The sequence below is a fragment of the Eriocheir sinensis genome, chromosome 18 (genome assembly GCF_024679095.1).
Source record: "Eriocheir sinensis breed Jianghai 21 chromosome 18, ASM2467909v1, whole genome shotgun sequence".
NCBI lineage: Eukaryota > Metazoa > Arthropoda > Malacostraca > Decapoda > Varunidae > Eriocheir > Eriocheir sinensis.
Window position 1 is genome coordinate 18,257,576 of NC_066526.1, and position 24,566 is coordinate 18,282,141.

A 24,566-nucleotide genomic window follows, 5' to 3' on the forward strand; every position below is an offset into this window, starting at 1 on the left:
GTCATAATAAATAAAGCAAGCATAAGAGAGGATATCACTTTTTTGTGGGTGTTCGTTGGAGTGCTTTGGACACCAGGTGCTCGTAACGTATACAGTGATAGATTACATCATAATAGAGCGAGTTCCCTTGCCTGGCAAATTAGGATTGTTTAAGTCAGTATTAACATTATTTCCCCCTTCATTTGTGTGAGACAGGGGCATTTAGCAACTTCTTTTGCGAGATACTCATGATGTAAATGAATACCACTGTATTTATAATGTATTGTCTTATTTCACCTAGTTAATTTACTGTTGTATGATGCAAAAAGTGTCTTTCTCTTTTGGAACTACTGGATGTGAATGAGTGCTTTGAATATAACAGAAATGCTTTGTTGATTTCTTAACAGAGTAGTGTTGAGACTGATTAAGTACTTTTTTGCATCACGTGCGCAAGACTGGTGCCCATAAAAGTTTTACAGACAACCTTGAAAAAATAAATAAAAGGGTTTCCTTGAGCCGTTTGTAGTAGTGAGAGAGAGAGAGAGAGAGAGAGAGAGAGAGAGATGCACTGCCCCTTCCGGTGCCAGCTTGATAGTGTGTGGCCATGGCAAGTTCATGAGTTAACCATTCATTCGTTCAAGATTTTTTTTAGTTAACACTCCGAGGAAGCAGCAGGAACCCGGGAAAAAACGTACATTTACACGCGGTTTTGCTGCATTATTTACAGATTTCCGTTTGAGGGTTCCAGGCTTTAACCTACATACGTACATTTATTGACTTCGCTAATAATATGATGTAGGATTTCATCATAAGTGTAGTTATTAAAATCATCGCGATCGAAAAATGCGGATAGAAAAGTTGACAATGGTTGAAAGTGATGACCAGCGTGGTGTCTGCCTCTCTATTTTCTATACAAGAGCAGTGCATAGCGGCCTTTTTTTCTCGAGCTACTTCGCTGTAAAAAAAAAAAAAGGCTAGGCTAGGCGATGATCACTATCCGCCCTCTAATGTTTCCTTTATTTCCGCTTATCAACGCTTTACGCTGCTGCGGCGGAGTGAGGGAGTGGATGGAGGGGGCAGTCACGTGATCACCGAGCGTCCCATTCCTGCAGTACTAAGTTTTGCGTATTAAGTGTCGCCTGAACGTCACAAGGCCCAAGGACGCACACGCCCTCGGTGCCGCCGCCCTCGCTGCGTGCGGGGCGGCGAGGCGGAGTCTGGGGGTCACGGGGCGCGCTGACTCCATGACCACGCACTGCAGGTGGCCCATATTCTTGTTTAAAAGGTTGCGCTCGATGAATGCAAAAAAAACGTAATCACGGTGGCGTAATTCTTGATAGTGATGTGATTCGCCTCGTGCTATGAGGCTCGTATACCAATAAGGGGTTCGTTCACGAAATCGCGTGCAGAGTGAGTGGGCAACAGGCAAGATAAACACCGTCACGGCAGCCATTACTCATCCCTCTCGCGGCTCGGTGGGCGGCAGAGTACGTGTCATTTTATAGGAAATGATCTTCAGTAAAGGATAATAATTTGCCCGGACAATATTATTAGTGCATGCACGTTTGTTGTATTGTTTATGTATTGTTATCCATTCATGCGTATATAGATAATAATATAGACTGTCTGGTGAACGCCATTTTAATAGATTTAGAAATATGGAGGACATTTCTAAAATAAGAATCTAGAACAGTGTTTAGGGAGGACGGAAGGACTGCATTGATTTCGAGAGACACGAAAGGAAGAACCCGGGATCAAGATATCAGCAGGTTCTTATACTTCCCTAAGCTTACCGTCACTCCGTCTCATTCCGCTTCATTCATTATAATTTCTTTCCAGTATTGCAATGTCGTCAGCGTTATATTTTACTTATGTGTGTAATTTGAATAACTGAATTTGGCTTGTGAAGTTGTCATCTTTCTTATTGACGTCATCCCACTGAGTCAGCCAACTTGTCTCCATGTGGGTGGCGGCTGGCTGGTGCCCGTGAAGGAAAAACCTCTCCCACCCTCCACAACCCTTGCGGATGCTTCGTAGCGCCTATAGCTTTCCCGTCTATGTGGAGGCGTTCGTCTTGCGCCCGTTTGCTCAGGCATCCACAGCATTTGATTAGTTTAGGCGACTATTAAATAGTAAATATTCACATGCTATTCGGGGGGTCGTTAGAGCCGGCCCGCGGCGCCAGTCTCTATCAGCAGCAGTGTGTGGAAGGATGCGTTGTGTTGCGCTCCTCGTGACCTGTGCTGCCGTGGCGGCAGGGAGCGTCACGCAGCTCAGGGCGGCAGGCTACAGGCCCGGCGATGTGCAGCACCGTAGCCCTGGCCAAGACCCAAAGTACCTCATCGGTGAGGTGATCGCCAACGAGTTCGACCGCCACGTGCCCGTGCTGAGCGACAACCTCCGCGGGGAGCTCAACACGCTCAGGAATGACATCAGCCGCCAGTTCGACTCCCTGAAGCATCACATGGATGTGAAACTAGACAGAATGCAGCGCGATGCCCCCAGCGTGCCGGAAGTCCCCCGTGTAGAGCCCAGACCGAGGGAGGAGCCGTCCGGCGCCGCCACGCCCGCTGCCACCATCCGCCACAATCTGGCCATGGCGGAGCTACGGCGGCTGGGCGCTGATCTGACCCGTGCCATGAACGAGGAGGTGGCTAAGCTGAGGGAGGAGTTCCGCAGCTCCCTCCACAACCTCCGCGAGCAGGTTCAGAACTCCACGGACGGCTTGGCATCGAAGCTTGGAGACGAGTTTTCGACTCAGGCGGAGAAGAGCACGACCATGCTGAAAAAAGTGTTCTTCTTGACGCGGAACCAAATGATGCTGATCCAGAGCCAACTGAGCAACATTACCTCCGCCATCATAGTGGAGAAGAAGCCTACGCCCACCACCCCTCCTCCCTCCTCCTCCCGCAGTGCCACCTCAAAGATCACGCCACAAACACTCCCAGTAACGTCCTCAGCAACCACCGACAGCGACGCCTCCGCCACAGCACCTGCCGCCACCACCACCGCTGCGGACCCCCCCAAGACCGCTACCACCACAGAGGCTATCACCACCCTCGGCGCCGCCACCTCCATCAACACCACAACCACCACCACCACTACCGCCTTACCCACCACTACAGAACCTGAGGTACGAAACATTCCCTCTTTGATAGAATCCTGAACCTACAACGCACATAGAATAACAACAGATAAGCCATGCGAGTGGTTCATGTCCCTTATACATATATTTTTCTGGACTTTGACCTTACAATATAAAGAAGGAATATTAATATTACTCGTGACCAGATTAAGTGCATCAAAAATTGAAATTCAACCTTGTACTAGATAATAATTCTTTGGCTGTCACTGTTTACGTGACTTGAACCTGGTGTGGGGCGCTGAGAGACTGATCAGACTTCCTTCTCATTTCCCCGAAGGATCTGCCGCGGGACTGCATGGATGCCCTGAACCGGGGGAAGGTACTCTCGGGTGTCACCAGAATCAGACCCTCCCAGGAGCCTAAGGTAAACACACACACACAAAAAAAAAAATTAAAAAAAACTCCATCTCGGCAGCACTTAATTCATGACCATTAATTTTCACACCGCATTCAGTCCTCACAGCGAAGCCTTTGTGTGTGGACAGGAAGTTTGGTGTGACCAGGAGACCGAGGGAGGAGGGTGGACGGTGATGCTGTGGCGGAAGAAGCAGCCGATCCAGATTGACTTCAGGAGGAACTGGCAGTCCTACTCTGAGGGCTTCGGATCCGCTGACGGCGAGTACTGGATCGGTGAGTGGCGTCCGTCGAGTCTTGAAGAGGAAGAAGAAAAGAAGGAGGAGGAGCAGGAAGATATGAAGGGATGAAGAAGAGAAGAATATGAAAGGAGGAATAGCAGGAGAATATAAAGGGAGGAAGAGGAGGAAATGAAGGAGGGAAGACTAGGAAATGATGAGGAGAAGAGGAGGAGAATATGAAGGGAGGAGGAGGAGGATATAAAAGAAGGAAGAGCAGGAATATGAAGAGAGGAAGTAGTGGAGGATAATATGAGAAGGGAAAGATACGGATTTATAGAGAGGAAGAAGAGGAGAGTATACAAGGAGGAAAAGGGGGAGGGAATGAAGGGAGGAAGAGGAATGGCAAACAAATCAGTAAGTTCCTTTATTTCATTTACTCAGGTTTGGAGACGCTGTACAAGCTGACGAAGGGCAACCCGTACAATCTGAGGGTGGAGATGACCTGGGAGGATGAGGAGGCCGTGTCCCTCTACGACTTCTTCAGGTGAGAACTTGCCTGCGTTTGCTGGTTAATGTTAAACCCACCTGCTTGGCATGGCACGTATTTATGGACTGGAGTGTATGTGTAAAAAAAATAAATAAATAAATAAATAAACTCTCCTCAGCGTGGGTCCTGGGCGACTGGGGTCCAGGGGCTATGAGCTTAACGTGGGCGGCTACAACAAGTCCAGCACCGGCGGGGACGCGATGGAGTACCACAGCGGCATGGACTTCAGCACCTACGACCGCGACAACGATGGAGCCACAGGTGAGTGACTCGGGGGTGTTTGGGGGTAAGGTATGCAGATAGAAGAGGCTGTAGCTGCAGAGACGGGTGTGGTAGTAGTAGTAGTAGAGAGATAATGGGTTGCGCTTGAAGAGATGAGTATAATCGTTGCAGTAACTTGAGTATGATGTAGAGTATGGTGATTCGCAGGTTAAACAGGCTGTGGTTGCAGAGATGGATGTGGTAGCAGTGGTAGAGAGAGAACAGGTTGTGGTTGCAAAGATAGGTGTGGTAGTTGCAATAGTAGTTTGAGTATGATGTAGAGTATGATGATTTGCAGATAAAGTATACAGGTAGAAGAGGTTGTGGTTGCAGAGATGGGTGTGGTAGTAGTAGTAGAAAGGGAACAGGTTGTAGACTCAGAGATGGGTTTAGTAGTTGCAGTAGCTTGAGTATGTTGTAGAGGAGCATGGTGAAACTAATCACTATATTGACTTAGGTGTAGAATCAACTAGTCTAAAAGAATACACAGTCATCTCAGTTCGCGCAAAAAGTCACACTGTTCCGCTGCAAGGATTCGAACTCTGGGCTCCTTGTTTCTGCTACCTTCAACTTGCATTCTATTTGTCACACATGGGTTGTCCCTTTAGTTTTAGTTTCCTCTATTGGAACCCAGGAGCATAGAGGTAAATGTCTAAAATCGTAGCTAGAAACCGTGTTACTTTATCATTCTGTGTATGAGACGACTATGTATTCTTGGACTTGGGACGCTATGTATACTTTATTGGTTTACTCTTGGCACCGGTAGGGTAAACTAACACCGATATTATAACCACGTAGGGGGCAGCTGCTCGGAGTGGTCGGGGGGCGGCGGGTGGTGGTTCAACTTCTGCTACTACAGCAACCCGACAGGGATCTACCCACCCATGGACCTGCCGCCCAACACCCAAGTCGACCACCTCATCGAGTGGCGCAAGTGGCAGGGCTACTACACCTACCTGTCCAGCTTCCGCATGTTGATCAGGCCGAACTAGACTCACCTGTGGCCGAGTGTTGGTGTGCAAGGGTTCGTTTGTCCTCCAGTTTGCACGCACCATTGGAAGTTTATTATCCCGGACTCGTAAGAAAAAAAAGTACCAGATTTACTTGTGAAAAGGCGAGTTACGTAATGATTTTATTTTACATTTTTAAAAGATTTGACTCCTTAAACATTTTCTACTTTTGGGGGCTATAATTTACTCTTCAATCGAGCAGGAAAGAAATAGACTTACATAAGATCCACTTTTGCCAGAGTTTAATCGTTAGTTAAGAATACTGAAGATCCCCTTTTGCCAGAGTTTAATCGTTAGTTAAGAATACTGAAGATCCCCTTTTGTCAGAGTTTAATCGTTAGTTAAGAATACTGAAGATCCCCTTTTGTCAGAGTTTAATCGTTAGTTAAGAATACTGAAGATCCCCTTTTGTCAGTTTAATCATTAGTCAAGAATACTGAAGATTCCCTTTTGTTAGAGTTTAATCGTTAGTTAAGAATACTGAAGATCCCATTTTGCCTGAGTTCAAACGTTACTTAAGAATACTGAAGATCCATTTTTGCCTGAGTTTAAACGTTACTTAAGAATACTGAAGATCCCCTTTTGCCTGAGTTTAAACGTTACTTAAGAATACTGAAGATCCCCTTTTGCCTGAGTTCAAACGTTACTTAAGAATACTGAAGATCCCCTTTTGCCTGAGTTTAAACGTTACTTAAGAATACTGAAGATCCTTTTTTGCCTGAGTTTAAATGTTACTTAAGAACACCGAGTTGTCTTATGAAAATTAACTTGTCAAAAAATAAAAAAGGTTGATAATCTAATCGAACATGAGGAAGTTAACTCTTGCATCAGCTCTGCTTCTGCACGTGTTTCATTACTTCAGAATAACTAGTCAACCTGCTCAAAAAATAACTAATCAAAATATAGAAACTTTAACAATCTCCTTTGGCTATTATTAGATTTTCATACGGTGACTCAATATTCCTTTTTTTCTGGTATGAGTCCTAATTGGAATGATGCATATGAACTGGTGTGCAGACCCTGAGTGGCGTCTTTGGTGTACAGATAAAAAAAGTATCAAGTATTTTTGAGTCTGAACTTCCTCCATCTGAATGTGTAGAAGGCATCCAGTAAAGGCGACCGTCAATCAGTGTCTCTCGTGAACAAATAAGAAAATCGTAAGTATTGCCACATTCATATAAGTTTAAGTGTACATATTCGTGAAGGTGTTTTGTGTAGGTTAGGTTAGGTTTGAACTAAAGTCGTAAGTATTGCCACATTCATAAAGCCTTGAGTGTACAGTATATATTCGTCAAGGTTTCTCTCCTGAAGGTTAGGTTAGGTTAGGTTAAGTTACTATTAAAGTCGTAAGTATTGCCACATTCATAAAAGCTTGAGTGTATATATTCGTCAAGGTTTCTCTCGTGAAGGTCAGGTTTAGGTTAGGTTATTATTTAAGTCGTAAGTATTGCCACATTCATATAAGCTTGAGTGTATATATTCAAGGTTTCTCTCGTGAAGGTTAGGTTAGGTTACTATTAAAGTCATAAGTATTGCCACATTCATAAAAGCTTGAGTGTATATATTCGTCAAGGTTTCTCTCGTGAAGGTTAGGTTAGGTTAGGTTAGGTTTAGGTTAGGTTATTATTTAAATCGTAAGTATTGCCACATTCATAAAAGCTTGAGTGTATATATTCGTCAAGGTTTCTCTCGTGAAGGTTAGGTTAGGTTAATATTTAAGTCATAAGTATTGCCACATTCATAAAAGCTTGAGTGTTTATATTCGTCAAGGTTAGGTTAGGTTATTATTTAAGTCGTAAGTATTGCCACATTCATATAAGCTTGAGTGTATATATTCAAGGTTTCTCTCGTGAAGGTTAGGTTAGGTTACTATTAAAGTCGTAAGTATTGCCACATTCTTACAAGCTGCATATATACGTCTAAGCGTGTTTCGTGTTCTGATAAAGTCGTTAACACTGCAACATTCACCTAAGCTTGCATGGGATAAGAGTGTCTACATTTGTCAAGCTGAGGTTTGGGTCGTGTATTGCATGGTTGTCAGTAGTCGGGTTTATGAATTTAGCAGTTGTAAAGCTTGCTAATTAGAAAAAAAAGTAGAATTTGTAGCTATGGCGTCTTGTAAGCATTCGTAGATAGTGCAATTTGCGGGCTTTTTTATTATTGTTTCCTTTTCTTGTGCCCTTATGCTGTCTCCTATGCTTTAAAAAAAATGGTTTGTTTATATTAAAAAAAAAAAGGTTGGGAAAAGAAACATGGACGATGGCAAGTAAAATATATTTGGTTCACGTGACGACTTGGCACGGTGCATGGTGGTGGCTTCATAGTCTGATAAAAATACGGTTCATCTATTCGTGGGTAGTGACGTTGGGATGATCTGGCCATGGATCACTCTAGTTGTACTAATAATCGTTGACGACACACACACACACACACACACACACACACACACACACACACACATACAGACGCACAGTTAAATATATCATGCATTACGTACAGACCAATACACACACTATATATTTCATGCTTATGGATATACGTTCACAAACAAAATAATATCACAAACAGGAATTATAGACATACGTACACAACCTGATATGAATATTCTTAAGTAGGGAGAGATTCTGCAGTGAAAAAAATATATATAAATATAACAAAGCACAGAACAGAAACACCTCATTAGAAGAAGGAAAGCAAAATGTGCGAATGAGTGACAGAACACGAGGTGAAGGAACGTGTTGATAAGTTACAAGAGAGGGGGCGGAGGGGGGGGGGGGCGCTAGAGGGAGGTGAGGGACTGCAGCCGCGCAAGGGTCGACCCGTTGGCTGTGTTGTTCCCGATGGCGAGGCACAACTCCCTGTCCCTGTGGTCCCCCCATCCCCCGTTCCCCTTCTTGGGTTTCCCTGAGTTCTTCCACGAGCCCTGCATCACCACAGCACTGGGGAAGAGCCACTCCTTGCTGGAGGAGAGGCGCGTCACGGCAGTGCGAACCTCCCCTCTGACATCGCAGACTTTCTTCCGTACGTGGGTGCCGCTGCAGGGGAGGATGGACAGGGGTCAGTGGCAGGTGGAGGAAACATAGAAGAGCAGGCAGCAGAAATCATGTACGTACTAGGCATATAAAGAGGGAAATGTAATAGTGTAAAGGAGTGTATGGGTGTTAACAAGTGAGTTTTTCGTGCGTTGTTTGTTTGTCTTGAATTTATGTTTGCTTGAGTGCATGTAAAGTTGCTTTTGTTAGATTGGTTTTTTTTATTTTTTATTATAAGGACGTTAAACGAAGAAGAAAGTTTGTTAGTTTTCGTGTGTGTGTGTGTGTGTGTGTGTGTGCCTTACCAGGTGCCCACGTGCAGGACGCGGCTCAGCCTGATGGCCAGCATGGAGACGCGGTGGGAGAAACAGGTTTGGGCCATGTTGTTGAGCGTCCAGTCCCAGTTGTAGTCGTCGAAGTTGCAGAACTTAACTTTGCAGAGCGCGAGGTGCCTCCACACTGCCGCGTCCATGGCGAAACCTAGGTTGTACTTCGTCACCCACCAGTCGCCGCGCTCCACCTGGCGAGGGAGACGCGGAAGTTGTAAGGTTGGAAGATGCAAGACACTGTTATGTGGGTATCGTGTATATAGAAATCACCGTTGCCAGATTATCGTACTCAGAGCCTCGTATTTACCAGTTTCTGAGCCATAGCTATTGCAAAAAAACACCAACAAATCAATGGTAAAAGATCTGACTGGAGATGTGTTACGAGTGGGGTCCCACAAGGTTCGATATTAGGTCCACTTTTGTTTATTATTTATATCAATGACTTATATACAGGAACTAGTAGTGATATCAGTAAGTTTGCAGATAATACCAAGATCGGTAGAGTAATTGAGTCGGACCAGGACGCTAGTATTCTCCAGGATGAACTAAACACCGTCTCCGTCTCGGCCAGTTCTTCTCCCCCGCACAGTTGCTGTCCATTTACAGGGGCCTTGTCCGCCCTCGTATGGAGTATGCATCTCATGTGTGTGTGGGGGGGGTCCACTCACACAGCTCTCCTTGACAGAGTGGAATCAAAGGCTCTTCGTCTCATCAGCTCTCCTCCTCATACTGATAGTCTTCTACCTCTCAAATTCCGCCGCCATATTGCCTCTCTTTCTATCTTCTATCGATATTTTCATGCTCACTGCTCTTTTTAACTTGCTAACTGCATGCCTCCCCTCCTCCCGCGGCCCCGCTGCACACGACTTTTTACTCATGCTCATCCCTATACTGTCCAAACCCCTTATGCAAGAGTTAACCAGCATCTTCACTCTTTCATCCCTCACGCTGGTAAACTCTGGAACAATCTTCCTTCATCTGTATTTCCTCCTGCCTACGACTTGAACTCTTTCAAGAGGAGGGTATCAGGACACCTCTCCTCCCGAAATTGACCTATGATTTTGGACACTCCTTTGACCTCTGTTCAGGAGCAGTGAGTAGCGGGCCTTTTTTTTTTTTTTTTTTTTTTTTTTTTGCGCCCTTGAGCTGTCTCAGCGGTAAAAAAAAAAATAAATAAATAAATAAATAAAAACATTGTATGACGGCGGATAAATGGCAGATGGAGTTCAATGTAGGGAAGTGCAGTATTCTGAGTGTAGGTAGGAACAACCCTTCTCGTAACTATTGCTTAAATGACACTCTCATAAGCAGGTCTGGGTGCGAGAGAGATTTAGGGGTCTTAGTGAGCTCTGATCTCCGTCCAAGGGCACAATGCATTCAAGCTAGAAATCGAGCAAATAGGGTACTGGGATTTCTTTCAAGGAGCGTAAGCAACAGAAGCTCCAAAGTCTTCCTCAAACTATATTTAGCATTAGTTAGACCTCATCTTGACTATGCGGTTCAGTTCTGGTCACCTTACTATAGAATGGATATCAAAATGTTAGAATCGGTGCAGAGGAGGATGACTAAGATGATTCAGGGGTTGAGAAACTTGCCATGCGAGGAAAGACTCAAACAGTTAAACTTGCATTCTCTAGAAAGGCGAAGGGTGCGTGGAGACATGATCGAGGTTTATAAATGGATAAAGGGCTTTAATAAGGGAGATATTCATAAGGTTTTGTTGGTAAGAGAACCGGGTAGGACACGAAGTAATGGGTTTAAACTGGATAAATTCAGATTCAACAGGGACATAGGCAAAAATTGGTTTACTAACAGGGTGGTGGATGAGTGGAATAGGCTTAGCAGTCATGTGGTGAGTGCCAATACAATTGTCACATTAAAAAATAGATTAGATAAATTCATGGACAGCGATATTAAGTGGGGTTAGATACACGGGAGCTTATGGTCAAAGGAGCTGCCTTGTGTAGGCCTACCGGCCTCTTGCAGACTCCTTCGTTCTTATGTTCTTATGTTCTGAACCATTTTAACGATAACTATATATGAAGGGGTCGAGGAGGCAGTTTTTGGGTCGGAAATCTGCAAAAAAATAGTAGGAGGCAACGTTGATTTAGAGATGTATGGAATGAATGGTGCAATTGCTGCCATATATTCCACACATCACTATATACACGATGCCTACATACCAGCGTGCCTTACAAGTTACATGACGTGCCGAGCCAGAAACAAAGAGCCAATTACCATACGTACATTCACCTGCTGTTCCTTCCTCTCGACAAACAAAGAAAATCAATATACCTGAAAGATGCAAGATGGTCATGTCCCTTATGTAACCTATAACTAACAAGGCGACAGATTAATATACAAACACTCTCCTTCGCTGCCTCCATGAATAAAGAAAATATACTGAGAACACAACCCAATATTCTTTCCCTCTCGATTGAGCTAAATGTCTAAAAAAGGCTAAAAGAAACGTTAGAACGAACAACATAAACTCAAGAACGTTTCTCGAGTAGGCTAGCCATTAACCAAAAGAGGAGAAAATGGACAAAATCAAACAAATTCCTCGACTCACGTAGTTCTTGTAAACGTTCGGGTTCATCTTGTTGTAGTTCCCGAGGGCGAAGACTTTGCAGGAGGGGCAGAGGGCGGGGCGGATGCGCTGCATGAGGCCGAACACGTGCAGCAGGTCGGGGGAGACGTAGTGGTCCTCCTCCAGGAATACCACGTGGCCGGTGTAGTTGTTCTGGGTCACCCGCAGGCCCTCGAACACCCTGCAGGAAGATTGATTGATAAGAAAAGGTCATTGATCACTCGCAACTTTTTTTTTTCTTTCTCTTTTTTTCCTCCAGCGCCATGATTATATAGCTCAAGCAGTCTTTTTTCCTCCTCGCTATGTAAAGTGTAATTTTATGTCATGTTACACTCTTTTTTTTTTATTTACAACAGAGGAGTCAGTTCAAGGGCATAAAAAAAGGCAACAAATGTTAAAAAAAAGCCCGCTTCTCACTGCTCCTAAAAAGAGTTAGAGGAGTGGCCGAAAGATAGGTCAGTTTCGGGAGGAGGGGTGTCCTGACACCCTCCTCTTGAAAGAGTTCAAGTCGTAGGCAGGAGGAAATACAGATGAAGGAAGATTGTTCCAAAGTTTACCAGCGTGAGGGATGAAAGAGTGCATGAAGATGCTGGTTAACTCTTGCGTAAGGGATTTGGACAGTAAAGGGATGAGCTGGAGTAGAAAGTCGTGTGTGCCGAGGCCGCGGGAGGGGGGGAGGCATGCAGTTAGCAAGTTCAGAAGAGCAGTCAGCATGAAAATATCGATAGAAGATAGAGAGGCAACATGGCGGCGAAATTTAAGAGGTATAAGACTATCAGTAAGAGGAGGAGAGCTGATGAGACGAAGAGCCTTAGATTCCACTCTGTCCAAGAGAGCTGTGTGAGTGGAGCCCCCCCCACACGTGAGATGCATACTCCATACGAGGGCGGACAAGGCCCCTGATTTCCTATACTATTTTTCACATTCTTTCATTACACATTTCGTTTCATCCCCTTATACTCATTTTTTCTTCTTTTCCTCCTTATTTTCTCATACTTTCTCATATTTATCCTTTCATCACGCTCTTTGTTTTGACCTCCATATGAACTTTTCTTTTTTTTTCCTTTATTTTCCCAAGCCTTCTCATATTTAATCTTTCTTCACACTTGTTGTATCCTCTTATGCACTCATTGTTTTGTCCTTTCCCTCCTAATTCTCCCGGCCCTTCCCCCGCCTTGCCTTGCCATCTTGTCTCGTCTCGTCTTACCGATGTATCTTCCACCACCAGTGATGTTTGATCTGCGTGAAGGAGGCCTCGCGGTAGTGTCCGTAGCTGTCCGGCCAGTTGGCATTCAGACACGCCTTGTCCTTCCCTTCCCTGCATGAGAACAAGAAATAAATGTTATGGGAGATATCGAACACTTAGACTAGAGGAAGAAAACGAATCTTTACCATACTACTGATTTGCTACTACTACTACTAACTACTACTACTACTACTACTACTACTACTACTACTACTACAGTAATATTAACCACCAATACAAAATAAATTGTGCTGTAATCGTTCTTTTTATTGAGAATTGTTTCGGACACCCCCGTGAAACCGCTTCGATACCCCATGACGCCTATTCTTAACAAGACCTAAACTTTATCGTATTTACGCCTTCGTGTTCCAAGAGCAGTCGGTGGGGTCGCGGCCGGGGAAGAGGAGCGGGTACAGCTGGATGGAGAACGGGAAGAACATCTGCATCACCCTGAAGTCGGTGATGTTTCGGACGAAGGCGTTGATGTCGGAGTCCCAGAAGTCGTGACTGAAGACGACCATCGCCTCCTTGATGCCCTGCACGGCCCGCAGACTCGCCACCAGGTACCGAAGATTCTCAAGCCTTTTGTGCACCTGAGAGAGAGAGAGAGAGAGAGAGAGAGAGAGAGAGAGAGAGAGAGAGAGAGAGAGAGAGAGAATGTTGAATGTCTCCCCATGCATTGTCAACAGTAGTTCTTCACAGCTGCTGCATTGAGAACATTTTGAAATGCAGTCGTGTTCAAAATGATAAATTGCTTTTTTGAATGCCCGGTTGATTAATATTATTGCCTGATTGAGTTTATTTGTCAATACATATATACAACTTATATTTGTCAGCTATAATTGTCAGTGGATATGTGTACAGCTATACATATGTGTACAGCTATACATATGTGTACAGCTATACATATGCAATCGGAAATGCAACAAAATATCTGAAAATTTATATCCTTGCAGTGGCCACATATAACGGTAGGAAACAATAGAGGACATTGTTGGCTAGTTTATTTCTGTGGGTAGGTTACAAGGACAGCTGTGTGTGTGTGTGTGTGTGTGGTTATACAGTTGTGGGAAATTTCGCTGTGAAATTACTGAACACGTTGCTTGTCTGTAAATAACTAGTTGGCTACGTTAGGTTTTGACAGCTAAAAAAATTGCCTGTCCATCATATTCATTTTTTTTGTTGTTAACATTCTCTATTCATTTCATCTTTTTATATAACTGTCTACGTAGTGCATGTTACCTTTAGATTGATACCCACTAGGTTTTTGTGAAGTAGAAGAGGGAAAAAGGTTATGTCCGCAAGTGCAGATAAGTTACTCCTGATTACAAACGGGAATATATCTAGGAAATATGAATAGTAGCAGAAATCATCATCATCATCATCACTTCCGCACCATGGAAGCTCAGGCAATTAAGAAAACTCCGGTACAAACTCACCTGTACAAGGAGAATCGTCGTATTCCTCAGAACCGGACCAAAGCGTTCTTGATTATACACCGTCTGCAGCTCATTCTCTTGCGTCAGTTCCTCCTTGATCTGCGCGATTTCCTCTTTCGTCAAGGACACCTCGTGCTTGTCGACGTCATGGGAGACTCCTCTTAATAAAGCCGATGACTTGACCTTACGTGCTAGTGGCTGCGGTGGTCTCTGTCCAATCTTCGGCATGGGCACCAACGCCCTCCTCGGAACACTAGTACCATTCTTATGTTTCGGGATTATCACGTTCGGCGGCTTCTCTCTCCGCGTTGTCTCTTTCTTCCCATCACTTTGAGCAATCGATGTGTTGTCATCTGATGCATTCGTCCCCTCCCCCCCGACAACCTCCCTTCTCTGCGAGGAATAAATAGCCTCCGTATCGATGGTGTTCTCTCCATCGTATATTCTGAGCTTAGCAAATATTCCCGCCCGTGTTTTGTGGTTGCTAGGAGACTCTGCGGCCGTGACAGTGTGTTCGATAAGGCCGGAGTTCCTGAAGACTGTCCCCGCCCCCGTTCCTGCCCCTGCCCCTGAAGTTTTCCCCGCTGCAGGATTCGTCTTATTCGTCACATCACTCAGTATCTTCCTATTGGAGGTCTTTGGGTCTGATTTTCCCTCTTGTTCATGCGCACGAGTCAAATTCTCATAACCCGGCAGTACGTTCACCATCCCATCACTCGTTGTAGCTCGTAAGACACTCAGGGTAATGTTTGGTCTCCTGGCAAGCTTAGGGAAGGCGCGGAGGTGCCCCAGGGTCTCGTTTCCCCACCAGGGCGAGTATCCTCCGATGTTTCTTCCCTCTCTCACCAGTCGAAGTTCCAGCTGTATCTTCAAGGTCATGCAGACGAACGCCAACACCGCTAGTGTCCTCTTTAGCGTCCGCAGCATCCGCATGGTTAGCTCTGGAAGGCAGGGAATGGGTGGTGTTAGTGGAAGGTATAGAGAATGTTAAATGGTTCTGGGCAGCGGTGTTTGCTTAGTCGATTATTGAAGCATGTGTTTACTTGTTGATTGTCGTTTTTTTTTTTTTTCTTCTCTAATAGCGATTGTGTTCCTCGCTTGTTTGATAATTGCTTGGTACCCAACTTCCGTCCCACCCGTATTCCTGTCCTGTCTACTACTACTACTACTACTACTACTACTACTACTACTACCAGGAGAGTATCTAGACACCTCTCCACCCGAAACTGACCTCTCCTCTGGCCTCTTTTTTTCTCTCTTTTGTGGGAGTAGCGTAGCGGACTTTTTTTTGTTTTTATTTTTTGCCCTTGAGCTGCCTCCCATGCTGTAAAAACTACCACTAATACTAATACTGCTCCATCGCATGTCTAGGTCTAGTTTCACGTTGTCACCACTTCGCCACTCACAGCCAAATGAAAAACAAACGCCTGACAGGAAACAGTGTAGCATGACGGTGTGCTCAAACCTATTCCATCACAACGAAACAACGCGAGCCACTCAGCCCGTGACTCAAGGCCGCTCCCGTGTGAAGTGTCGGGTGCGAGTGGCAAAATACAGGAGGAGAAGAGGGGGGTTGCACACTCTCTCCCCCCTCCCTCCGCCTCCTCTTCCTCCTACTCATTTTCTTCCTCGATCCCTCTCTTTGTCTCCCTCTCATCCTCCCTTCCTTCCTTCCTCTTTTTTTCTGCTCGTGTGATATGATTTGCGTTTTTTGGAATGAGTTACTACTACTACTACTACTACTACTACTACTACTACTACTACTACCACTACTGCTACAACTACTATTCGCGTGTTTCATTCTACTTTCCCGCCGTCACCCACTTCGCCATTCATGACTAAATTAAAGAAACGCGTGACAGAAAACTGTGTAGCGTGATCGTGTGCTCAGAAAAATTTCATCCTACTGCTACTACTACACCTGTTGCTGCCTCTGTTTATAATAATGATAATAATGGTGATGTTTTTTTACGTGTTTACCTAAAGGTATACGAGTCACGCGACGATAAATAATAGGTCACACACACACACACACACACACACACACACACACACACACACACACACACACACACCGTGGCGCAACTGGTTCGAGCTCTTCGCTGGAAAACTTCACAGTCTGACAGGGCGCCAGGTTGGATTCTTTCCGTTGACTAGGAGTGGTTAATGTCCCTCCTTGAGCAAGGGGGATGGGGTGTGTGAGGTCCTGGCAGTACCCATAGATCGATGATAAAGAGCACTTGCTCATGTTGGGAAGGTACCTGCTGGCGATTACGAGTCCAACACGGGATGAGGCCGTGGTAGTGAAATACACACACACACATACCTATACATACGCCCCCCCTCCTACCCCCCTACCCCCCCCTACACACACGAGAGAGAGAGAGAGAGAGAGAGAGAGAGAGAGAGAGAGAGAGAGAGAGAGAGAGAGAGAGAGAGAGAGAGAGAGAGAGAGAGAGAGAATTTAAGCTCGCCGTGTACTATATTTTACATGCCAGATCTGATGGTCCCAAAAAAGCATGGCCACTCCACCTTTTTTGTCCTAATTACGGCCACGAGGCACACTTCACTCTCTCGATGCTTTCAGTCACTTCAGCACGCGCGGAGCACCGGAACAAACACTTCGGAAGCCACTCTGATAACTATTAATGCTTTGACTACGTCTCCACTTGAGCTTCACGAGGGGGGGGGGGATAGGAAGGAAGGATGTTGAGAATATTACATACCAGAAGAAAGACAAAGGGTATGTAAAGGATGAGAAGGATATGTGTGTGTGTGTGTGTGTGTGTGTGTGTGTGTGTGTGTGTGTGTGTGTGTGTGTGTGTGTGTGTGTGTAGCGCCGCGTTGTGCATGAAACATATGTCCCGGATGTGTATTGTCCGCCTGCGTGGCCACATGTTTAGGGGCGTTGCTGCCTGCCGCCGCGGAGGGACACACCGCCGCTCCTGCCGCTGAAGTCCTCGCATGACGGACGCGCGGGAAATACACGTCGGTTGCGTCATTGCCGGGCTTCCTGTGACGACTTGGTACGAATAAATGAGTAAACTGATTGCTTCCTGTAGCGACAAAGCACGAATAAATGAATAAAATGAATGACAATGGAGTATATATTTATATAATTTGGAGTATATATATTGCCTGTTGCGTCACGGCCTGGCTTATTGTGTCGACTTGGTGCGAGTGAATAAATAATTTGAAAACTACATAAATAACTGAGTATATATATTTTCTAAGTCGATGCACATATTAAAGGAAATGCTTGCCTGTTGCGTCACCGGTCAGGGTTCCTGTGGCGACTCACTGCTAATAAATATACAAATTGATAGCTCTCTGTGGCGACTAGTTTGAAACAGATATGTAAAATGATAGATGCATGAATAGCATGAGTATATATTTTTTTGTTAAGACAATGTGCACATCTTAAAGGAAATCCTTGTGCTGCGCCAAGGTAAAAATAAGTGAGTAAAGTTATAAAAAGTAAATTGATAGCTCCCTGTGGCGACTAGTTTCAAATAAAAATGTAAAATGATAGATACAAGAATAGCAAGAGTATATATTTTTTGTTAAGCCAATGTGCACTTCTTAATGGAAACCTTTGTGTTGCGCCAAGGTAAAAAATAAGTGAATAAAGTTATAAAAGAAGTAAATTGCAAGCTTCCTGTGGTGACTAAGCACCAATAAACAAAAAAATAAGTATATACATAAATAACAAAGGAGTATATATATTTTGATAAGTTAATAAAGTTATAAAGTAAGTAAATTAATACCTTCTTGTGGCGACTAAGCACAAATAAAAAAAAAAATAAGTATATACATAAATAACAGAGTACGGTATATATATATATTTTGTAAACCCAATGTGCATTTTTTTTTTAAGGACATGCTTGTGTGCTGCGTTACGGTCTCTGCTTCGTGTGATGACTTAGCGCGGATAAATAAATAAATTGATAAGTAAAGGAATGTAAATTGGGAGGAATGTAAATTGGGTACACGTGTTTGATGAAGCCACTGCAGACTTCTAAGGAAAGTCTCGTCTCTTGCACCACCGACTCGACATGCTGTGATGACTTGACATGAAAAAAATACAAAAATTACGTGAATGAATTTAATCTAGATATATATTTTTTTATCATTATGTCAGGTGCAAGATCTATTACCACGACGCGTTATTTTTTTGTTGTTTATATTTTCCGCTGAGTATTGACATAAAAAAAAAAAAAGTCATCTTTCCCGTGAGAATTAAGTACTTGCAATATCGTAGCTACAGTTCTTTTTTTCACTGTAGGAATAAAAAAAAAAAAAAAACAGGATTTCCTTCTCTTAAAAAAATAATTGTAAATGTAACTCACCGCGGGTATTTTCCACGAGTATTGACAAAAAAAAAAAACGTCATCTTTCCCGTAAGAATTCAGTATAATATCGTAGCTACAGTTCTTTTTTTCACTGTAGGAATAAAAAAGACCGGATTTTCTTCTCTTAAAATAATAATTGTAAATGTCACTCACCGCGGGTACGTGTTTTTGACTTCTGAAATAATAAATAGCACAAAGTTACCCACGTATAACTTTGACGATGTTTTATGAATAGCGTTCAGCACTACATCGCTTGTCAGTGTCTTGGTGCTCGAAAGTTTCGAGAAATGTCGCAGCAAGAAGAAAACAGAATCGAAATGAAGGCGTTAAATCTGCAGAGTATTAGAGAGAGAGAGAGAGAGAGAGAGAGAGAGAGAGAGAGAGAGAGAGAGAGAGAGAGAGAGAGAGAGAGAGAGAGAGAGAGAATTAACGAAAGGAAGATGGATAAATAGATAGGGAGAGAGAAGGAAAGAAAGAAAAAGGAAAAAAAGAAAAAAGAAATTTAGAACGAAAGAAGAAAAAGAAGAGAAAGAAAAAAATGAAAAACGAGAGAGAGAGAGAGAGAGAGAGAGAGAGAGAGAGAGAGAGAGAGAGAGAGAGAGAGAGAGAGAGAGAGAGAGAGAGAGAGAGAGAGAGAGAGAGAGAGAGAGAGAGAGAGAGAGAGAGAGAGAAAGAGAGAGAGAGAGAGAGAGAGAGAGAGAGAGAGAGAGAGAGAGAGAGAGAGAGAGAGAGAGAGAGAGAGAGAGAGAGAGAGAGAGAGAGAGAGAGAGAGAGAGAGAGAATATGTGAATCCATTAACGTAATTATCGGCATCGGGTCGTCGCATCATCGGTCAAATAACGATCGCCATTTTTTACGAACATTTTTCTACGTAACTTGTTTGATAAAGAGGGTTTGATGATAACGACAATAATAATAATAATAATAATAATAATAATAATAATAATAATAATAATGAGAAAAGTGATAAAAATAAGTGAATGACATGCTATTTTTTTTTTTTTTTTGCTCCACTTACACGCGTGAGAAACTTGTGAAACGATGTGCATTGTGCTTTGTGTGTGTGTGTGTCACGAATCTATAATGAATGGAGGTGTGACTGGCATATTTCACCTCTTGTTTCCTCCGCTTCTCCCATCCCTTCCTCCCTCCCTCCCTCTCCCTCCTTCCTTTCCTCCCATCCCTTTGTTTCCTCCCAGCCTCTCTCCCTTCTTCTCCTCCCATCATTTATCCTTCCTCCTTTCCTCTCTCCCTCCTTCATTTCCTCCCATCCCTTCCTTCCCCCCTCCCTCTCTCCTTCATTCCTTTCCTTCCATCCCTTACTTCCCCCTCCCTCCTTTCTGTCCTCCCATCCTCCCTTCCTTCCTTCCCCCATCCCTCCCACCCTCCCTTCTTCCTTCCTTCCTCCATCCCTCCCACCCTCCCTTCTTCCTTCCTTCCTCCATCCCTCCCACCCTCCCTTCTTCCTTCCTTCCCTCCTCCATTATCAATCATTGCATTCATGGTAGAGGTGGAATGGGTATTAACGACAGTGGTGATGGTGGCGGAGATTAAGTACAATGGCGGTTATTAACACACTAAAGAAGGCAACTCGGCGAAGACAATCTCACGTGACATCAGAAAACAGCTGACTTGATGGCCCTGTACCGAGCATTATATATTTATCCGGCCCTGGAGTAAGGATAGTAGGTGGCGATGAAAGTGGCCCTGAAGTAAGGATCACGAAGCCCTGTATTATGGATTATGGGTGACCCTGGAACATGACAACTGGCCCTGGAGTGAGGATAATGGGTGACACTGTACTATAAAAGGCGGCCCTGTAGTGAGCATACGTAGGGGCGACCTTGTGTTAGCCGTGATGGGAGTGTGGGCCTGCATGAAGCCCTTATTGATTGCGTTCGTGTATCCATCAGTGTCTATTAGGGTTGTGAGGGTAGCCCAGACAACGCTTAATGAGGTGCGAGGGAAAAGGAGAGGCCGGGGGGATGAGACATGTCGCCCAAGCACTTATATTTAACAAGACTTCGGCAGGAGTTTGGGGCATTTCCAGGGATAGCATTATGACCCTTCTGGTAGTGTGACCCTTCTTCTGTACCATGAACCTAACAAAGCACTCATTAGAACCCGATTAGTCTTGTTATCGGCCTTTGGAAGTAGTTGATGTGAGTGGTGGAAGGTTCTGACAGTACCGACGTGAGAGACGAACTGGCAATGAGAAAAGAATGCAAATCGAATGTCGGGTTGTTTACTTACAGACTTTTACTTATCTTTATTTAGATGCTACGTAGAGCTAAATAGATGAGAGGGATGAGAAGAGATTGACTACTGATACAAAAGTGAAGCATGTAAATCGAATGCCGAGTTGTTTACTTAGATATTTAGTCTGCTAATTTTACTTATGTAGAGAATGTGAGAGCAGAGAGGGATGAGAAAGATGGACTACAGACAAAAGAGTGAGAAATGTAAATCGAATGTCGTGTTATTTACTTAGGTGTTTAGTCTGCGTAATTTAAGCGTTATGTAGAGAATGAGAGACACCAGAGAGAGGGATGAGAACATGTTGACTACTGATACAAAACTGAAGAATGTTAAGTGAATGTCAAGTTGTTTATTCACAGATGTTTAGTTTTCTTTATTTAAATGTTATGCAGAGAACATTAGAGACGAGAGAGAGAGGCTACTGGTAAGAGTGAAGAATGTTAATCGAATGTCTAGTTGTTTATACTTAGATGTTTGGTTTGTTTTAAATGTTATGTAAAATGTCTGTATCTTCACAACATTATAATTATTCGGACCGCGCGCCGAAAACGGATGTGGCCTCGAAATTACTTAACCACGAAGGGAACTGTTGACGGCAGGAAGTGGCGGTCAGATTTGAAGGATCTTTTTTTACAGTGAAGGAAATAGCTCAAGGGGAAAAAAAGACAAAAAAACTATAAAAAAGAGTTTGAGTGGCCAAAAGAGAAGTCAATTTCGGGAGGGGAGTTTAAGTCGGAGGCAGGAAGATGCACAGACGAACATACACTTAACTAATAGGACAGGAGGTTACGAGTGAAAGAAAACTGCTAACTACTCAGATCTCTTATACGAAAACAAATGTCTAAATGGTTTACCTCTTAGAAATAATTAGCAAAGAGGAAAGGAATGTATCAGAAACACTCAGGAACTAAAAGCGGACAAAATGAATAAAAAGAGATAAAAATGTAGAAATAAGAATGAAATGAATACCGTGGAAAGAAACATAGCAATAAAAAAGCTTGGTAAGAAATGTTTTAGGGTGTATATATGTCTCTCTTCAACCCCCACTCCCAGAAAATAGAAAAAATGTGAAACTGAGATATAAAAGGAAGTTGAAATGAGAATATATGTAGCCTATATGTCTCTCTTCAAACCCCACTCCCAGAAAATAGAAAAAATGTGAAACTGAGATATAAAAGGAAGTTGAAATGAGAATATATGTAGCCTATATGTCTCTCTTCAAACCCCACTCCCAGAAAATAGAAAAAAATGTGAAACTGAGATATAACAGGAAGTTAAAATGAGAATATATGTATATGTCTCTCTTCAACCCCCACTCCCAGAAAATAGAGAAATATATGAAACTGAGATATGAAAGGAAGTTAAAATGAGAAGAATCAACCCGTCAAATGGACCACATCGCCTCGCTCTCCACTGCTCAGTAATAGAGACAGACAAAATCGTGATAGATGAAAAGGGTTTGAAATGGAGAGGATCAAAATATCAAATGGACCACATCTCCACCTCGCCTCCACACTGCTCAGTAAACTCCACTTCCTGTAACTCTTCCTGCATCCACATCCATTTTCACATTCACCTCAATGACTCCGCGTAAATTTTCTCATGGTAATTTTTTTTCATTTTTTTTATTCCAGGTGTCATGAGATTCATGAATATAATCTGTTTCCACTATCTTTACCCTCTCATTCCTTTCACTAGTAAACTTTGCGTAAATTTTCTGTTTTTTTTTTCTTTTTTTTTCAGGGGTCAGACTTTTCAGGAATCAAATCTCTGGCTGTTGTCCGTATCTTTACCCTCTCGTAACTTTCACTTTTAAACTCTGGAGAAGCTTTTCTTCTTCTGTTTTTCCTCCTTCCCACGACTTTAACAATTTTAAGAACTTCAAATCATATGTATTTTAATTTACCTTGTCTTTTTCTTTGTGTGTGTGCGTGTGTAATTCACCTCTTGGTTTGCTGTGGGTCTCTCTCGAGACAGCCAGCCGTTCCCCTAAGCACAGAGCTCATTTATAGTACCGATCTTTGGGTTAACAGGGGCTACACGTGAAAGAAGATAAACCCAACTTATCTTCACCCGGCCGGGGAATCGAACCCCGGTCCTTCTGGTTGTGAGGCAGATGCTCTGTCCACTGAGCTACAGGGCCGTGTGTGTGTGTGTGTGTGTGTGTGTGTGTGTGTTTTGAATGGGGTGATTTTGGATATTCTTGTTATTCTGTTCACGAATGACAAGAGAGCTTCCTGTTTCTGTTGTGTTTTTCAGTCATCTCTACTTTCTCATATACACACAAAAACAAACAAACAAGCAAACAAACAATATTCTCGCCTCTTAAAATTGCATAGATAAGACGAGTATCATTTTCCTTTAGTAATCAACCACAAAGAATCATGTCACCTTCATTTTTTTTCATCTCCATTTCCCTTCACTCCCTCTCCTTCACTTCAGCCTATTGTTCGTCCTCATCGCCCCCTTCGACCTCTCTCGCACGTCATACAGTTACTCAACTTTCCTGTATTATATTCAGTGCATGATTCGACTTAGTATTCCCTCCCCCCCCTCAGTATTCCCTCCCCCCCTTCCTTTCCCAGCTTCGCCGTCTCAATGCACCTTCTCTTCATGGCATATCAACTCGCCCGGCATCTTACCTCCATGTGTGTCGCAAGCCAGTGTGCATACGAGGGTCAGCATTATACAGGTGAAAGTCTCATTAGTGAACTTAGATCGAGGAAGTGAATATAAAACCTGATCAGCACTATTCTTTTCTTTAATATGTAGCGTGTGAGTGAATCTTGATCTATACTGAAAAAATAAAATACTCAAGATAGAAGAGCAATCAAGGAAAATGCAATATCAGCAGGAGATTTACCAGGCCAGATACCGAATGGGGGAAAAAGCCATATAAGCAGTAGATTTGCTAGTCCAGGAACGGATACCAAAGCAAGGAAAAACAATATCAGCAGAGCTATTTTTTTTGTCAGTCCAGGAATATATATCGAATCAAAGAAGAAGCGATATCAGTAGGAGTTTCACGATCTATATAGTACAGGGATTCCAATGCGACTTAAAACCGAAGTGTGAGCATTAACTTTAGCTTCGATTCCTGAAATAGAAGTTTTGTGAAAAGGAATTGAGTGAATTATGTGTTTGAACTACTGTGTACTATGTGTGACTTGAAAAATAAAACACACACACACACACACACACACACACACACACACACACACACACACACACACACACACACACACACACACACACACACACACACAGACACACACAGTGAGTGAGTGACTGACTGACTGACTGACTGACTGACTGACTGACTGACTGACTGACTGACTGGAGGCGTATGCAGAGAGAGGATGAAAAAAGAGAAAGTTCATTTTAATTGCATATGTAGCGCCGCGCATACACACAAAAAGACATGACACAAGTGGAAGTTTGCATGTTATCGTGTTACGGAAGACTCGAAGGAACGAAAAAGAGAGGAAAAAGGTCGAAGATATTATTTGTGTTCTCTGGTTTTCATTTACGGTTTTTGTTTATGTTATATATTCGTCTTGCTGTGTTCTTCCTTTTTTTATTATCTTTCTCATCTGCGCCATACTTTTATTTCGGTCCATTCTTCTTCTTCTTTTTCTTTTTCTTTTTCTTTTTCTTTTTTTTCTTCTTCATTTTCTTTTTCTTCTTTTTCTTCTTTTTTTTCTTCTTCTTTCTTCTCTTCTTCCTTCTCTTTTTCCTTCTCCTCCTCCTTTTCCACCACTTCTTCTCCTACTTTTCCTCTTCCTTCTCCTGCTCTCTTTCC

General features: G+C 43.4%; 2 protein-coding genes across 3 annotated transcripts in view; one reads left to right on the forward strand and one right to left on the reverse strand.

Moving 5' to 3' along the window:
* Nucleotides 1–960: 960 nt before the first annotated feature.
* On the forward strand, nucleotides 961–6,580 carry LOC127000406 (angiopoietin-related protein 6-like). 2 transcript variants are annotated; one of them, XM_050864102.1, is made up of 7 exons: nucleotides 961–1,240; nucleotides 2,146–3,112; nucleotides 3,402–3,488; nucleotides 3,610–3,754; nucleotides 4,141–4,243; nucleotides 4,365–4,507; nucleotides 5,306–6,580. In XM_050864102.1, the coding sequence occupies exons 1-7, from the start codon at nucleotides 1,224–1,226 to the stop codon at nucleotides 5,497–5,499; spliced, it is 1,656 nt and encodes a 551-aa protein (XP_050720059.1). In that variant the 5' UTR covers nucleotides 961–1,223; the 3' UTR covers nucleotides 5,500–6,580. The 2 variants fall into 2 exon arrangements, with proteins under 2 accessions (XP_050720059.1, XP_050720060.1); XM_050864103.1 differs by lacking the exon at nucleotides 961–1,240 and having other exon boundaries at nucleotides 1,287–3,112.
* Nucleotides 6,581–7,775: 1,195 nt separating this feature from the next.
* Nucleotides 7,776–24,566, reverse strand: part of LOC127000405 (alpha-1,6-mannosyl-glycoprotein 2-beta-N-acetylglucosaminyltransferase-like) — a 38,995-nt gene continuing 22,204 nt past the window's right edge. Inside the window, exons 3-8 of the mRNA XM_050864101.1 lie at nucleotides 14,154–15,094; nucleotides 13,072–13,307; nucleotides 12,676–12,786; nucleotides 11,451–11,649; nucleotides 8,855–9,069; nucleotides 7,776–8,552 (exon numbers count right to left, since the gene is read on the reverse strand). Coding sequence (XP_050720058.1) covers nucleotides 8,297–8,552; nucleotides 8,855–9,069; nucleotides 11,451–11,649; nucleotides 12,676–12,786; nucleotides 13,072–13,307; nucleotides 14,154–15,086 — 1,950 coding nt within the window. The 5' untranslated portion in view covers nucleotides 15,087–15,094 and the 3' untranslated portion in view covers nucleotides 7,776–8,296. The remainder of the gene's footprint in view (nucleotides 8,553–8,854; nucleotides 9,070–11,450; nucleotides 11,650–12,675; nucleotides 12,787–13,071; nucleotides 13,308–14,153; nucleotides 15,095–24,566) is intronic.